The 17,249-nt window shown below is 38.0% G+C and overlaps 1 protein-coding gene across 6 annotated transcripts in view; it reads left to right on the top strand.

Moving 5' to 3' along the window:
* Positions 1 to 17,249, top strand: part of SPAG9 (sperm associated antigen 9) — a 153,034-nt gene that overhangs the window by 99,328 nt on the left and 36,457 nt on the right. For all 6 annotated transcript variants that reach the window (XM_020914204.2, XM_020914205.2, XM_020914206.2 and 3 more), the window contains 2 exons: positions 133 to 232; positions 11,609 to 11,730. In XM_020914204.2, coding sequence (XP_020769863.1) covers positions 133 to 232; positions 11,609 to 11,730 — 222 coding nt within the window. The remainder of the gene's footprint in view (positions 1 to 132; positions 233 to 11,608; positions 11,731 to 17,249) is intronic.

Raw genomic sequence — 17,249 nt, forward strand, 5'->3', positions numbered from 1 at the left:
CTAACCTTGTGTTTCTCAGCTCTCTAAAAATTTTTATGATCAAATGATTTATTTGCAACCGTAGAAACAATTTTCATATCAGGGGCTGTATGTGTTATATGTGTTATTTTTGTTATCTTGTCCTTTTCTAAGGTTCTGCTGAAAATGAAGAGAAGTCAGAAGTTCAGGCAATCATTGAATCCACTCCTGAGTTGGATATGGACAAAGATCTCAGTGGATATAAAGGCTCAAGGTACTGTTCAAGTCTAATTGGGATATCTTACTTCTTCCCTTTTCCCATCTCCCCTAAGCACATTGCTGTTCCCCAGTGTCTGACCAGATAAAGTGCATTCAGATGTTTTGCTGAAGAAATGTTGATTTTATATTTATGTTTTCTCTTTTTGAAGCTAGACCTTGTACATAATTTTCATGTTCTGTGAACTGTTACCTTTTTAGCATCAGGGACTAGAAGCATGCAGAAGGATGGGGAAAAAAGACAGTGAAGGAGTATTCCATATAGGAATATTCCATGGTTTGCGGAACTTGGGAAAACATAAAAGCAAAAGTGGGGAAAGTATAATTTGAAAAAACCTATTCCTTCTTCCAAATCAGGAAGAAGAGAATGTATTCCCTTCAAAACTGTAATGGTTTCATTACTGCAAGAAATTAGTCTCATTTTAGTATTATTTTACATGGGGAGGCTGTTTAGTGATTAGAGGAGAATGGTTATGTATCATTTTAATGAAGGTCGTCTGAATTGGAATTCTCCAGGCCAGAATACTGGAGTGGGTGGCTGTTCCCTTCTCTAGGGGATCTTCCCAACCCAGGGATCAAACCCAGGTCTCCCATATTGCAGGTGGATTTTTTTACCTTCTGAGCTATGAGGGGAACCCTAGGATAAGACTATATGCATTCTAATCCTGACCTGGATTTGAATCTGAGGTAAGTTTCTACATCCATGAAAGAGATTATGATAATACCTTAGATGATTGTAAGGAGTAAATGAATCAATATATGTTAAATCATTGACAGAGTGCCCAGTTCAATAAAGGTTAGCTAACATTATTGTTACCATCATATAATTTTATCTTTATTGTAACTTTACGAGACAGATGTCCTTCCCTTCACATATAAAGAAGCTCAGAGTTGTGTACTATTTTGTCCAGACTAACAAGAGGTGGAACTAGCATTCAGTCTAAGACTTTGATTTCAAAGGCTGTGCCCTATTGAAATACTTTTTTCTTTATTGTTTATTTAAGAAATTAAATGATGCAGCATATAAAAAGTGAAATTTGCTTTTCCATCCTCTCCTAAACCTACTTATTAATACTTGTGCCCACTTATCATTTTGAGCCTCTTTTTAAAAATCAAAAACATATTTTTATTAGAATAAAGCATGTATACAATATTAAGGTAAATGGTAATAACAAAATACTTCCCTGGTTGCTCAGATGGTAAATCTTTCTGCAGTGCAGGAGACCTGGGTTCAGACCCTGGGTCGGGAAGATCTCCTGGAGAAAGGGAATGGCTACCCATTCCAGTATTCTTGCCTGGAGAATTCCATGGACAGTGTAGCCTGGCAGGCTATAGTCCATTGGATTGCAAAGAATTGAACACTATTGAGCAACTCACACTTTTTTTTTCAATGTATGTATGCAGTATTAAGGTCAAATGGTAATACAAAATATGAAAGGCAGTAGTAGCCCCTTGCCCCTACTGACCCTTCATTCCCATTCTCAAGAGGATATCTCTTATCACCTCTCATGTTGCTTTGCGTATTTATCTTCAGGTATCTAAATCACATCTTCATGTGCTATTCTTCTTTGGTCTCTCTCTTTTTCAGTTGGGATTCTGTGAGAAAATCAAGTCATAATGCCCTACAGCACCCCGTTTGTATAGTGAATTAACTATACTCCTGTGTGTCTAGAACAGTACTAGCTATGTGCTTTCTTTGAAAAAATTGAGCAAATAGTCACTCATCATTTTCTGAATTCTATGGATCACATTAGGACCACGGGTTTAAAAAAGGCTGCATTATTACCTATTGACTTTATAGTGAAAGATGACAAGGACATAGCTATTTAAACCATCATCTTTCCTTTCATTCTCCCAATATAATTATATTTCAGTTTCATTTAAATTAAGATTCACTGTTTGTATCATTATGATTATATAAATACTAACAACAGCCTAGTCACAGATTATGCTATGATTACATTTCCTTTCTTTGATTTTCTTTAATTTTTAGTAAAGTCTCAGGGTTTGTTTGTGTTTGTTTTCTTTCTTTTGCTTAGGTTTCTACACACCTATCACTAATTCGCTGACAGATACCCAGCAAATCATAAATGTAAACATTCTCAAATGGCCAAATATAAAACCAGTTTCTTGGCAGCATTTATTTCCATTCTCCAATGCTGGACTCTATTGTGTTTGCTCAGGTCCTGGAATTTGTTCTTATTTTCTTGCTGGGAATTCTTTTCATGTCTCTCCTCTGTTCTGTCTCCTGGGCCCACGTCATCTTGTTGTTGTTCAGTTGCTTAGTCATGTCTGACACTCTGCGACCCCATGGACCTGTCCTTCACCATCTCCTGGAGCTTGCTTAAACTCATGTGCATTGAGTCAGTGATGCCATCCAGCCATCTCTTCTTTTGTCATCCCCTTCTCCTCCTGCCTTCTATCTTTCCCAGCATCAGGGTCTTTTCAAATGAGTCGGCTCTTCGCATTAGGTGGCCAAAGTATTGGAGCTTCAGCTTCAGCTGAATGAATATTCATCCAATGAATATTCAGGGTTGGTTTCCTTTAGGATTGACTGATTTGATCTCTTTGCAGTTCACAGGACTCTCAGGAGTCTCCTCTATTACTACAGTTCGAAAGCATCAATTCTGTGCTCAGCATTCTTTATGGTCCAGCTCGCACATCCATATATGACTACTGGAGAAATCATAGCTTTGACTAGATGGACCTTTGTCCACAAAGTAATGTCTCTGCTTTTTAATACACTCTCTAGGTTTGTCATGGCTTTTCTTCCAAGGAGCAAACATCTGGCGGCAGTTGCCATCCCACAGTGATTTTGGAGCCCAAGAAAATAGTCTTTTACTGTTTCCACTGTTGTCCTGTCTATTTGCCATAAAGTGATAGGACCAGATGCCATGATCTTAGTTTTCTGAATGTTGAGTTTTAAGTCAGCTTATTCACTCTTTCACTTTCATCAAGAGGCTCTTTAGTCCTCTTCGCTTTCTACCATAAGGGTGTTGTCATCAGCATATCTGAGATTATTGATATTTCTCTGAGCAATCTTGATTCTAGTTCATGCTTCATCCAGCCTGGCATTTTGCATGATGTACTATGTATATAAGTTAAATAAGCAGGGTGACAATATACAGCCTTGACATACTCCTTCCCAATTTGGAATCAGTTTGTTGTTCATGTCTGGTCTAACTGTTGCTCCTTGACCTGCATACAGGTTTCTCAGGAGCCAGGTACGGTGGTCTGGTATTCCCATCTCTTGAAGAATTTTCCATAGTTTGTTGTGATCCACACAGTCAAAGGCTTTAGCCTAGTCAGTGAAGCAAAGTAGATGTTTTTCTGGAATTCTCTTGCTTTTTTGATGATCCAGCAGATGTTGGCAATTTGATCTCTGGTTCCTCTCTGCCTTTTCTAAATCCAGCTTGTACATCTGGAAGTTCTTGGTTGTTCACATACTGTTTAAGCCTAGCTTGGAGGGTTTGGAGCATGACCTTGCTAGCATGTGAAATGAGTGCAATTGTGTGGTAGCTTGAGCATTCTTTGGCATTGCCCTTCTTTGGGATTGGAATGAAAACTGACCTTTTCCAGTCCTGTGGCCATTGCTGAGTTTCCAAATTTGCTGGCATATTGAGTGCAGCACTTTAACATCATCATGTTTTAGGACTTGAAATAGCTCAGCTGGAATTCCTCAACTCCACTAGCCTTGTTTTTAGTGATGCCTCCTAAGGCCCACTTGACTTCACACTCCAGGATGTCTGGCTCTAGGTGAGTGATCACACCATCGCAGTTATCCAGGTCATTAAGATCTTTTTTTGTATGTGTTATTTCTTGTATGTGTATGTATTTATTTTTTGTATGTGTATCTTTATTGTATGTGTATCTTCTGTGTATTCTTGCCACCTCTTCTTAATATCTTCTGCTTCATGTCATCTTGCTTCTTGATTTATGCCTTTGTTTTGGCAGAACATATTCCTACTAGCCTTCCTGGAAAAGACTGTTTGCTACTAAGTTGTTTGAGAACTTGAATGTGATATATGTCATTTAAAGGGATGATTCATAGTTTGATTGAATACAGAATTCTATACTGGAAAATCTTCGTAAGTTTTCCTTCAGAATTGTGAAGACATTAATTCATTATCATGGTCAGCTTGGAGTGTTGCTTTGTGGACTCTTGCTTTTTTATATATATTCTTTGTAAGCTTTAGGATCTCTGTCCCTATTTGTTGTTGCTCTGTTTTTTCCTTTCTAAAAATTCGTGATGATGTAGGGGTCTTCTTCTGTATCTGAGGTAAAGTGTTTCATCTGCAAATTTTCATTTCCAGTTGAGAAATTTTTTCTTTATTTCTCTTTGTCTTCTCTCTTTCTGGAACTATTAGGTAGATACTGAACATTCTGAACCGATACTCATAAATCCCCTTTCCCTCTTTTTTTTTTTCTATCTCTTATATTTTTGTTGTAATTTCTGGATGATTTCCCCAACTTTATCTCTCAACTGTCAACATTTTTTTTTTCCTTAAAAGCTTTTTCTTGGATGGTTACTTTTTTATAACATCCTATAATTCTCTTGTGGATGTAGCTTTGTTATGAAAATAAAATTATTGTGTTGTTTGTTTTTTTTTCCCCAAATTTTTGCTGCTGTTTGCATTCATTGTCTCCTTTTATTCTGAGTACCCTATCACAGTCCTTGACTTTAGGGCTTTTAATTTTATAATGGAGGCTTTCTTTGGATATCTGGTGTTTCTTGGCTTTTTGCTCATACTTAAGTAAAAGATTAAAAAGAGGTGGCCTGACTACACAGAAGAATTATATACAGAAAAGGTCTTAGTGATGCAGATAACCACGATGGTGTGGTCACTGACCTAGAGCCTGACATCCTGGAGTGCAAAGTCAAGTGGGCCTTAGGAAACATTACTAAAAATAATGCTAGTGGAGGTGATGAAATTCCAGCTTAGCTGTTAAAATTGCTAAAAGACGGTGTTGATAAAATACTGTACTCAATATATCAGCAAATCTGGAAGACTCAGCAGTGGCCACAGGACTGGAAAAGGTCAGTTTTCATTCTAATCCCAAAGAAAGACAGTGCCAAAGAATGTACAAAATACTGTACATTTGTGCTCATTTTGCAGTGTAGTAAGGTTATGCTCAAAAGCCTTCAAGCTAGGTTTTGGTCATACATGAACTGAAAACTTCTTTAACTCAATGAAACTATGAGCCATGCCATGTAGGGCCACCCAAGACGGATGGGTCATGGTGGAGAGTTCTGCCAAAACCTGGTCCACTGGAGAAGGGAATGGCAACCACTTCAATATTCTTGTATGGAGAACCCCATGAGCAGTGTGAAAAGGCAAAAAGATAGAACACTGAAAGATGAACTCCCCAGGTCAGTAGGTGCCCAATATGATATGGGAGATCAATGGAGAAATAACTCCAGAAAGATTGAAGAGACGGAGTCAAAGTGAAAATAGTGCCCAGTTGTGGATGTGACTGGTGATAGAAGTAAAGTCTGATGCTGTAAAGAGCAGTATTGCATAGGAACCTGGAATGTTAGGTCCATGAATCGAGGCAAATTGGAAGTGGTCAGACAGGAGATGGCAAGAGTGAACATCAACATTTTAGGAATCAGTGAACTAAAATGGACTGGAGTGGGTGAATTTAACTCAGATGACCATTATATCTACTACTGTGGACAAGAATCCCTTAGAAGAAATGGAGTAGCCATCACAGTAAACAAGAGTCCGAAATGCAGTACTTGGATGCAGTCTCAAAAACAACAGAATGATCTCTGTTTCCAAGGCAAACCATTCAATATCACAGTAGTCCAAGTCAAGCTGAAGTTGAACAGTTGTAAGATGACCTACAAGACCTCTAGAACTCACATCCAGAAATGATGTGCTTTTCATTATAGGGGACTGGAATACAAAAGTAGGAAGTCAAGAAATACCTGGAGTAACAGGTAAATTTGGCCTTGGAGTACAGAATGAAGCAGGGTAAAGGCTAATAGAGTTTTACCAAGAGAACAGACTGGTCATAGCAAACACCCTCTTCCAACAACACAAGAGACGACTCTACACATACACACCACCAGATGGTTAAAACCGAAATCAGATTGATTATATTCTTTGTAGCCAAAAATGGAGAAACTCCATACAGTCAGCAAAAACAAGACCAGGAGCTGACTGTGGCTCAGATCATGAACTCCTTATTGCCAAATTCAGACTTAAATTGAAGAAAGTAGGGAAAACCACTAAACCATTCAAGTATGACCTAAATCAAATCACTTATGATTATACAGTGGAAGTGAGGAATAGATTCAAGGGATTAGATCTGATAGATCAAGTGCCTGAAGAACTATGGACGGAGGTTCACGACGTTGTACGAGAGACAGGGATCAAGACCATCCCTAAGTAAAAGAAATGAAAAATGGCAAAATGGCTGTCTGAGGAGGCCTTACAAATAGCTGTAAAAAGAGAGATGAAAGGCAAATGAGAAAAGGAAAGATAAACCTATTTGAATGCAGAGTTCCAAAGAATAGCAAGGAGAGATAGGAAAGCCTTCCTCAGTGATCAGTGCAAATAAATAGAGGAAAACAATAGAATGGGAAAGACTAGAGATCTCTTCAAGAAAATTAAGAGATGGGAATTCCCTGGTGGTCCAGTGGCTAAGACTCTGCACTCCTGATACAGGGGGGCTGGGTTCGATCCCTGGTCAGGGAACTAGATCACACATGCCACAACTAAGACTCTATGCAGTCAAATAAATAAAAATAAATGTTAAAAAAAAAGAAAATTAGAGATACCAAGGGAACACTTTGTGCAAAGGTGGGCACAATAAAGGACAAAAATGGTATGGACCTAACAGAAGCAGAAGAGATTAAGAAGAGGTGCAAGAATACACAGAAGAACTACACAAAAAAGATCTTCATGACCCAGATAATCACAATGGTATGATCACTCACCTAGAGCCAGGCATCCTGGAATGTGAAGTCAAGTGGGCCTTAGGAAACATCACTATGAACAAAGTGTGGAGGTGTGATGGAATTTCAGTTGAGCTATTTCAAATCTTAAAAGATGATGCTGTGAAAGTACTGCACTCAATATGCCAGCAATTTTGAAAACTCAGCTATGGCCACAAGACTGGAAAAGGTCAGTTTTCATTCCAATCCCAAAGAAAGGCAATGCCAAAGAATGCTCAAACTATTACACAGTTGCACTCATCTCACACACTAGAAAAGTAATGCTCAAAATTTTCCAAGCCAGGCTTCAATAGTACGTGAACCGTGAACTTTCAGATGTTCAAGCTGGATTTAGAAAAGGCAGAGGAACCAGAGATCAAATTGCCAACATCCACTGGATCATCGAAAAAGCAAGAGAGTTCCAGAAAAGCATCTGCTTAATTGAGTATGCCAAAGCCTTTGACTTTGTGGATCACAACAAACTTTGGAAAATTCTTCAGGAGATGGGAATACCAGACCACCTGACCTGCCTCTTGAGAAATCTGTATGCAGATCAGGAAGCAACAGTTAGAACTAGACATAGAACAACAGACTAGTTCCAACGTCAAGGCTCTATATTGTCACCCTGCTTATTTAACTTATATGCAGAGTACATCATGAGAAACGCCAGCTGGATGAAGCACAAGCTACAATAAAGATTGCTGGGAGAAATATTAATAGCCTCAGACATGCAGATGGCATCACCTTAATGGCAGAAAGTGAAGAAAAACTAAAGAGCTTCTTGATGAAAATGAAAGAGGAGTGTGAAAAAGTGTGAAAAATGCTTAAAGCTCAGCATTCAGAAAACTAAGATCATGGCATCTGGTCCCATTTGTTCATGGCAAATAGATGCGGAAACAGTGACAGCCTTTTTTGGGGGTAGGCTCCAAAATCACTGCAGATGGTGACTGCAGTCATGAAATATAAAGATGCTTGCTCCTTGGAAGAAAAGTTATGATCAACCTAGACAGCATATTAAAAGGCAGAGACATTTTGCCAGCCAAGGTCCATCTAGTCAAAGCTATGGTTTTTCCAGTAGTCATGTATGGATGTGAGAGTTGGACTATAAAGAAAGCTGAGCACCGAAGAATTGATGCTTTTGAATTGCAGTGTTGGAGAAGACTCTTGAGAGTCCCTTGGATATCAAGCAGATCCAACCAGTCCATCCTAAAGGAAATCAGTCCTGAATGTTCATTGGAAGGATTGATGCTGAAGCTGAAACTCTAATACTTTGGTCACATGATGCGAAGAACTGACTCATTGGGAAAGACACTGATGCTGGGAAAGACTGAAGGCAGGAGGAGAAGGGGACGACAGAAGATGAGATGGTTGGATGGCATCATCAACCTGATGGACGTGAGTTTGAGTAATCTCCAGGAGTTGGTGATGGACTGGGAGGCCTGGCGTGCTGCAGTCCATGGGTTTGCAAGGAGTCAGACACAACTGAGCGACTGAACTGAACTGAAAACTTCCAGATGTACAAACTGGGTTTAGAAAAGGCAGAGGAACCAGAGATCAAATTGCCAACGTTAACTGGATCTTAGAGAAAGCAAGGGAATTCCAACAGAACATCTATACTCCTGCTTCATTGACTGTCCTAAAGCCTTTGACTGTGTGGATCATAACAAACTGTGGCAAATCTTAAAGAGATGGGAGTGCCAGACCACCATACCTGTCTCCTGAGAAACCTGTAAGTGGATCAAGAAACAACAGCTACAACTTTAAATGGAACAGCTGACAGGTTCAAAATTAGTAAAGGAGTACTACAGGGCTATATATTGTCACCCTATTTGACTTACTTGCAGAGTACATCATGTGAAATGCTGGTCTGGATGAATCACAAGCTGGAATCAAGATTGCTGGGAGATTTATCAACAGCAGATATGCAGATTATATTCCTCTAATGGCAGAAAGTGAAGAGTAAAAAGAGCCTCTTGATGAGGGTGAAAGAGGAGAGTGAAAAAGTTGACTTGAAACTCAACATGCAACTAAGATCATGGCATGCAATCCCATCACTTGATGGCAAACAGAAAGGGAAAAAGTGGAAACAGTGATAGGTTTTATTTTGGGGGGCTCCAAAATTAGGGTGGATGGTGACTGCAGTCATGAGAAAGACTTTTGTTCCTTGGAAGGAAAGCTATGAGAAACCTAGACAGCATGTTAAAAAGCGAAGACATCACTTTGCCAACAAAGATCTGTATAGTCAAAGCTTTGGTTTTTCCAGTAGTCTTGGATGTGAGAGTTGGACCATAAAGAAGACTGAGCCCTGAAGAACTGATGTCTATGAATTTTGGTGCTAGAGTAGACTTTTGAAAGTCTCTTGAAATACTAGCAGATCAAACCAGTGAATCCTAAAGGAAATCAACCCTGAATATTCATTGGAAGGACTGATGCTGAAGCTGAAGCTCCAATACTTTGGCCACCTGATATGAAGAACTGCTCATTGGAAAAGACCCTGATGCTGGAAAAGATAGAAGGCAGGAGGAGAAGGGGGTGACAAAAGATGAGATGGTTGGATGGCATCACTGACTCAATGCACATGAGTTTAAGCAAGCTCCGGGAGATGGTGAAGGACAGGGAAGCCTCATGACCTGCAGTCTATGGAGTTGCAAAGAGTCGGACGCAACTGAGCGACTGAACAACAACAAAGTTTTGGCACTTGTAAAGAATCTGCCTGCCAATTCAGGAGGTGTAAGAGACGTGGGTTCTTTACCTCAGTTGAGAAGATCCTCTGAAGTAGGAAATGGCAGCCCACTCTGGTATACTGGCCTGGAAAATCCCATGTCCAGGAGTCTCGTGGGCTACAGCCCTTCAGATCACCAAGAGTTAGACACGACTTTAGTGAGTGAACAACAAGTACATGATATTGATTCTTCAGTTTTCTGCCTATAACATTTGACCTTGGCTTCTGTTGTTCAGGGAATAATGCCAGGAAAAGGGAGGTCTCACTGCTCTGGAGGGTTGGATTTAGGTTCTCATACTGCTTCTTGTACTTACTATCATCCCATCCCTCTATCTTAATGTTTCTCTTGCAAACTTTTGTCTGCAGATTGCTGGTTACATCAATTCCTAAGCTTTTCATGAATTTTGGCCTCATACTGACTTTCTTTCTAAACACTTCTGGGTTAAGTTCAGTTTAGTCTGGTCAGTTAAATCAGTTTCAAATGTTTACCCACATGTTTTTCCATCTTATGGAATTTTGTTCATGTTGTGTCTGCTGTAGGTTCTTTTTCTGTTCCCTCTGTCCTTGTGGGCATATACTTTTTAGATTCTTTTACTGTCATTTTAGTTGCATTTTTGAATTATTGGGTGATAAATTACTATCTCCACCATATTTAACTGGAAATCTTAGGCAGACTTTTTTCTATTAATGCAACATTAATGCCTAGACACTCACATTTCCCCATTCTCCCGTACCGCCTCAAAAAGGGCTTACATGCCCTGTATTGCAACTTGCTTTTTAAAAAGGACCTCTATATAATGGGTTTCTTTCATTTTTGAAGCTCTATTTTAATGTTTTTAAAGTTAAAATTTTAAACTTTTAGATGTATATGTAACTTATTTCATCTGTGCCCTTTTAATGAGCACTGGGATTGTTTCAAGTTTTGCTGCTCTTACCATCCTTTTACATACATAATTGCCTTCTTGTGACAGAGCTTTTGTAGGATTTTTTATTAAAAAAATTTTTTTTTTCCCCCATACCACACTGCTTGCAGGATCTTAGTTCCCTGACCTGGGCCACCACAGTGAAAGTGCCAAGTCCTAACCAGTGGACCACCAGGGAATTCCCTGTAGGAGTATTTTAGACATCAAGTCCTTGGTCACTGGGTATTTGCATTTTAAATTTTAATAGATCTTGCCAAGTTGCCCTTAAAAGAAAAATAAAATGGTGGTTCCAGTTTATACCCAGATAACATAGATCGTGGTAAAGATCATGGATTCTGAAGCCTGGCTGCCTAGGTTTGAGTTCTGCCTCTTCGACTCATTTGCTGGATGACTTTGGCAAATTCCATAACCTCTTTAGTTTCCTCTTCTGTAAAGTTGGGATAAGAGCAGTAGCTCTTTTGTAGAGTAGATGTGGTTTTAATAAGGTAATCTGTGAAAGGACTTAGACTACCGCCTAAACAATGCAGAATAGTGCACCCTCTCAGCTGCTGTTTTTGTGTCTGCTAGGATCTCACCACAAAAATATTCTGTATTTTCTTCTCTAGTTCTCTCTGTGGAATATAATGAAAATTTCTTAGGAAACCTGTGAGAAACTCTTTTAAATTATATTTTACATTAAATATTACAGGTTAAAATTCTTATGTAACTTAGCCTTTTGTATTCATTTTGCACTGTTAAAAACATCTTTGACATATCTGTTGATTTGGTTTTGTTTTTGTTGCCTAGCACTCCCACCAAAGGCATAGAGAACAAAGCTTTTGATCGCAATACAGAATCTCTCTTTGAAGAACTGTCTTCAGCTGGTTCAGGTCTAATTGGAGATGTGGATGAAGGAGCAGATTTACTAGGTATGATAGTTTATCTGAAATAGTATCATACTGTTTTAAAAATAGATTTTTTAAATGATATAATGGAACGTTTCTTTAAAATGTCCCTAACTGGGGCTTCCCTGCTGGCTCGGTGGTAAAAGAATCCGCCTGCCAATGCAAGAGACCCCGGGCTTCTCCCTGATCTGGGGAGATCCCGTGCGCCACGAAGCAACTAAGCCTGTGAACCACGACTACTGAGCCTGTATTCTAGAGCCTGGAGCCGCAGCTACTGAGCCCCGTGTGCCTTAGAGCCCGTACTCCACAAGGGAAGCCACCACTTGAGAAGCTTGTGCACTACAACTAGAGGGTAGCCCTTGCTCGCCTGCAACTAGAGAAGAGCCTGCAATGCACATCAAGGACCCAGCACAACCAAAAATAAATTTAAAAAAGTCCCTAACTGTCCAGTGGGGCAGTTATTGTGCTTTTAAGTAATTAGTAGGAACGTATTCTTTGAAATCATGAAAGTTTTAAATGAAAATGTCCTTCACCTGTGGATGCATTTAGAATTGAATTGCTTTTTAGTTTGTATTTTGAATTCACATACACAATTTATTGAACTCCTTCCTGCTATGTTCTGAGAACAGTATTACATATAAGAAACGCAGTGATATATGTATACATGTAGTTATATATAGATGTATAGATTTTATGGGTTGATGGATAGTTACTTCCTGGCTTAAATAGAGTTCATTAAATTCACTTGACTTTTCTGATATTTCACAGAGTATTCTGTTTTAGCTTCTTGAGAAATATGTTAGAGTTTGTGTTGTTGAAGATTATCTGGTTTGAAAAGGATACTGTATTTGGCTCTTCTACTGTTGATCTGGTTTGTTGTTGTTGTTCAGTTGCTAAGTCTTGTCTGACTCTTTACAACCCCATGGACTATATAGCCTGCCAGGTTCCTCTGTCCATGGGATTTCCCAGGCAAGAATGCTGGAGTGGATTGCCATTTCCTTCTCCAGGGGATCTTTCTAACCCATAGATTGAACCCTGGTCTCCTTCATTACCAAGCAGATTCTTTACCGCTGAACCACCAGGGAGTGAATGACCTTTGCCAAATATCTTAACCTCTCTGGGCATTAGTTTCTTTGTGTATAAAAAGAAAGACTTGAGCTCTGATTCAGGGGTTGGATAGGCTGTGACTCCTGGATTATTTGTGTGTACAAATAAGTTTTATTGGGACACAGTCACACTTTTTAAAATGTTTTATCTTGATTTTGGGCTTCCCAGGTGGCACAGTGGTAGAATCTGCCTGGCAGTGCTGGAGATGCAAGAGATGCAGGTTCAATCCCTGGGTCAGGAGGATCCCCTGGAGGAGGAAATGGCAACCCACTCCAGTATTCTTGCCTGGAAAATCCCATGGATAGAGCAGCCTGGCAGGCTGCAGTCCATAAGGTCTCAGAGTTGGTCAGGATGGACACACACACACACACACACACACACAGACACCCACACACAGTAGTTGCTTTTGCCCCACAATAGCAGAGTTAAGTTGTCCTTAACAGGGATTATGTGGTTTACAAAACCTAAAATATTCACCATCTGGGCCTTTACACAAAAAGTTTGCACCTGCTCTAAGTGATCTTTATAGTTCCTTTGAACAATAATTACATGAATGAGATTTCCCTGAAGGTCCAGTGGTTAAGACTCTGTACTTCCACTGCAGGGGTCATAGGTTCGGTCCCTAGTGGGTGAACTAAGATCTTGCAACTTGCACCATGCAGTCAAAAAAAACAGAAAAAGTTTACATGAATCTGACTCTTGTCAATTAGCTTTGATGTGCCTTTCTTTATAACTTAAGACCTTATAGAAATTGAATACATTATAGTATTAAAAATCTATGCCTTTGGAATGGATTCTGGTCTCCAAACATTTTTTGTATCCCTTAGTAATTCAGTATAGATTACACTATTCTTAAAAGGTGCTGTTTGTCAGTCTTGTGGATATAGAGAGTTGTTGCTTACATTCATTTATGTCAAATTTATTGTTACCAGTTATGTCCTCAATAAGCATTTTTTGAAGGAAACATAGTTTCTGTCTACAGAGAGCTCATAGGCTTTTTTAAAGTAAAAGAGATTGAAAGTACATTAGTAAACTTAGTCAGGTATAGACTCCTACCACTAAAGTCTAAGTAAAACATTGGAAGCTTTGAATGAACTTGCATTTTTCAAGGATGTCTTAAGGATTAATTCTTAAGAAGCAGTCCATTTTTACATTTAAATTTATGCTCTAACATTAAATTGTTAACATTACAATGTGCATGAAAAGTTCCTTTAAGATTTGACATAAGAAACTGGTTTCCTGCCAAAATTGAGGAGTAGATGCAAAAAAAGGTTAGAAAAAAGAATTTTTAATGTTTAAACAAAAACTCAAATTTATATACAGTAAAGCACAGTTTTTTGTTTTGACAAATGCATGGGATTGTATAGCCACTACCAGAATTAATATATATCACCTCTCAAAAAATTCCTTCATGCTTCCCCTTGGTAATTTACCAGAGTGAAGTACTTTTTAAATGTACTTTTAACCCTCTGCTTCCTTATAATCCAGTATTGAATAATATCATTATTGAAGTTGGTGGCCCTAAACTTAATTTCTTGTAAAGATGTAAGAAGCCACATAATGCTTAGAAATAATTGTCATCTTTTAAATAAAATATTTTTCCGAAAGCTTCCATTTTTTAAGTCAGAAAATTAAGCAAAATAAATAGCTTAAAACAAAATCCTGATTTCCTTTCCACTTTGAAAAAAAGAAATAAACTGTAAACTACTCTCTTTTCCCTTTTACAGATATTTATATATTTACCTGGAAAATGTTCCAGATTTGAAGTTTTAATATATTACCTTAAGTGATTTAAGCGTATATGAATACTTTCGGTCAAAGATGTTAAATGAAACCTCCAATGCACGTAGTTGTTCCTTGGCTTCTCTTCTGTTTTATTCAGCAATAGTAATTGCATTGTAATACTAACTGGAACATGGTTAAACTGATAAAATTATTTCCCAAAGTTCCTTAAAATTGTCTTTAGTTGATAAATAAGTTCATTTCTATAACTCATTATTCATTTTACAATTACTGTGTTATTGTAAAACTCTTCCCTGGTCTTTGTAATCATTATGCATGTACTCAGTTTTAGATTACTTTTTTCAAATTTTAATAGTTTAAAAAAGATAATCCCCCACAGTTTGTCCTTTATCTTGATTGATATCTCATTCTTTGACTTTATTTCCAGTGATTCTTTTCTCCATTCACTTTTGTCACTTATCCCCCATGGCCATATTCTAGAACTTGTGAATCATACATTCATTCATGCTATTCTTGAGATTTTCTTTAATTTTCTTACTATTGATTAAATTTTATTTTTTCAATTTCACTATTTTAACTAACTTCTTCCTGTTATCATTTAAACATGTTCCGGTCTTTACCATTTTAAAATAAAACTACTTCCCTCTTCTGACTCCATATCTTTAGTACCTTTCCACCAGATGACTCTCCTTCCATTGCCAACCATGGTTTTTTGCAGCAATATCAGTGAGGCAGGTGTCTATTATGTGCCTGGCACTATTCTAGATTGATATACCAGTGAACAAAACAGACTTCTTGAAAGTGTGTCTACTTTTAACGGGCAGGATTTCCCTAGCCTCACTTGCACCTCGTCTGACTGCAGTCTGTCATTCTGCCCCACACTAACCTTCCCAGAAATAGCCTTCTTGTTTGCTATCTCCAGCAGTTCCTTCTTAGTTATTTCACATGACTTCTCAAATTGCATTTGTCTTTAAACAGCTTTGCTGTGGGTTCTGTCCTATCAGAGTTCTCTCTATTCTTTCCTGCCTCTGATGATTTCTTTTCAGTCTTTGCAGGATCCTTTCTCTGCCCAGCTTTCAGATGTTCCTAGTCCAGGCTTGTTTCCATGTTTGGGATGTCTTATTTGCTCTTGCTTTTTCTGGGTTTTCATGGCTCATTGCTCTAAACTTTTTCTCTCCATCTAAGATTTTTTTCTATGGCTCCAGACTATTACTTCCAAACAGCACTCTAGACCACTTCTAAGATAATTTGTAGAGCTTTGTAGCTAAAACTCAGTTCATCAACATCTTTATGTCCCCCAAGGCTGTTCTTATATCAACATGTGTCAACTCAATGAATGACCTCACCATCAACTCATTTTTCCATCCTAAATCTCTCTCACTTCCCTCAAAACCAGTCATGAGGATTTTTTGCCTCCTTCCTTAAAAAAAAAAGTCTATGTATCTGTTTCTGTATCTCCTTCTTGCCTCTAACTAAATGGCATACCCTCCTCTGTGAGTTCTGCCTCAATCCCCTTGTTAAAGCTCAGTTGTTTGGAAGCATTCCCATAGCACTACATTTATTATGCAACTCTTCATAATATTTTATTGTAGTTTTTTAACGTGCCTGCCTCCCTGACTGGACTATAAGCTCAGTATGGCCTAGACAATTATATCTTTTGCTCACTGTTGGGTCTTTGGCACATGGCACAGCAACTGAGTGAGTGGACTGTTAAATAGTTGTAACAGTTTTGTTTCACCTCTAAACCTATACTTCTTTAATTTTTGAAATTAAAATTCCTTTAAAGGAGAATTTGTAAGAGAGGAGTGTACTTTTGGAAAATGCACCTACAGAAATAGATAAAATTGTGCATACTTCCTCAAGGAAGCAACAGATAATCTGGAATCCCATCTATAAACCTAACTTGCAAATCAGTGCTAAAATCCAAATGAGATGTGTTTTATTTTTAAAACTATCAGGCAGTTTTTTGCTTGTTTTAATAGGGTAAGTTTTCCAAATATGTTACACCTAAGTTTATGCTTAGTTGAAGACATTTATAGAAGTATGGCCACTTCAAGTTACATTTTTCATATAGTCATCATTTTTATCAGTACATTTCAAAGTGAAAATTTTGGACAATGGTATTGGTTATGCATTATATTTATATGGTAGATTTTAGAAGAACTCTTCACCGAGAATGTGTAAACTCCAGAAACTATATTATAAGATGATTTCCATAGAGTACATATTTCAAAAATATTCCTGTTTATGATATTTATACTTTATTATGTTCGGTTTCTCTACATCTTTTCAATTTTATTGGCTCCTTTCTCTCATTTTGAAATAAATGAGTATGGATCTTGCTTTCTGAAAACAATCTAATTGAGATTCTCATTCATTTTTTTGCTTGGGCTGCTTCCCCAGGGGAATATTCTGGTGTGTATGCTTTTAAAATACTTTAATGTTACAGCTTTTTAAGCTAGGTGGTCTTGGCTTCTTTTCTCATTAATGCTTTTTCATTTTTTTTCCTGCTCAACTATATTTTCCCCACATATATTTTTCAGCTTTTATGCTTAGCTCCCTATGTGCTTGAGAGTTTAGCAGTCATTATATAAACTTTTTCACCCAACCTCAACCCTATTTCTTTTGACTCTATAGCTTTATTAACGTTAGTGTTTAAAGCAAATATTTCAACGTATCTTGTCAAATTCATT

This window comes from Odocoileus virginianus, chromosome 17 (genome assembly GCF_023699985.2).
Source record: "Odocoileus virginianus isolate 20LAN1187 ecotype Illinois chromosome 17, Ovbor_1.2, whole genome shotgun sequence".
NCBI classification, from domain to species: Eukaryota; Metazoa; Chordata; class Mammalia; order Artiodactyla; family Cervidae; genus Odocoileus; species Odocoileus virginianus.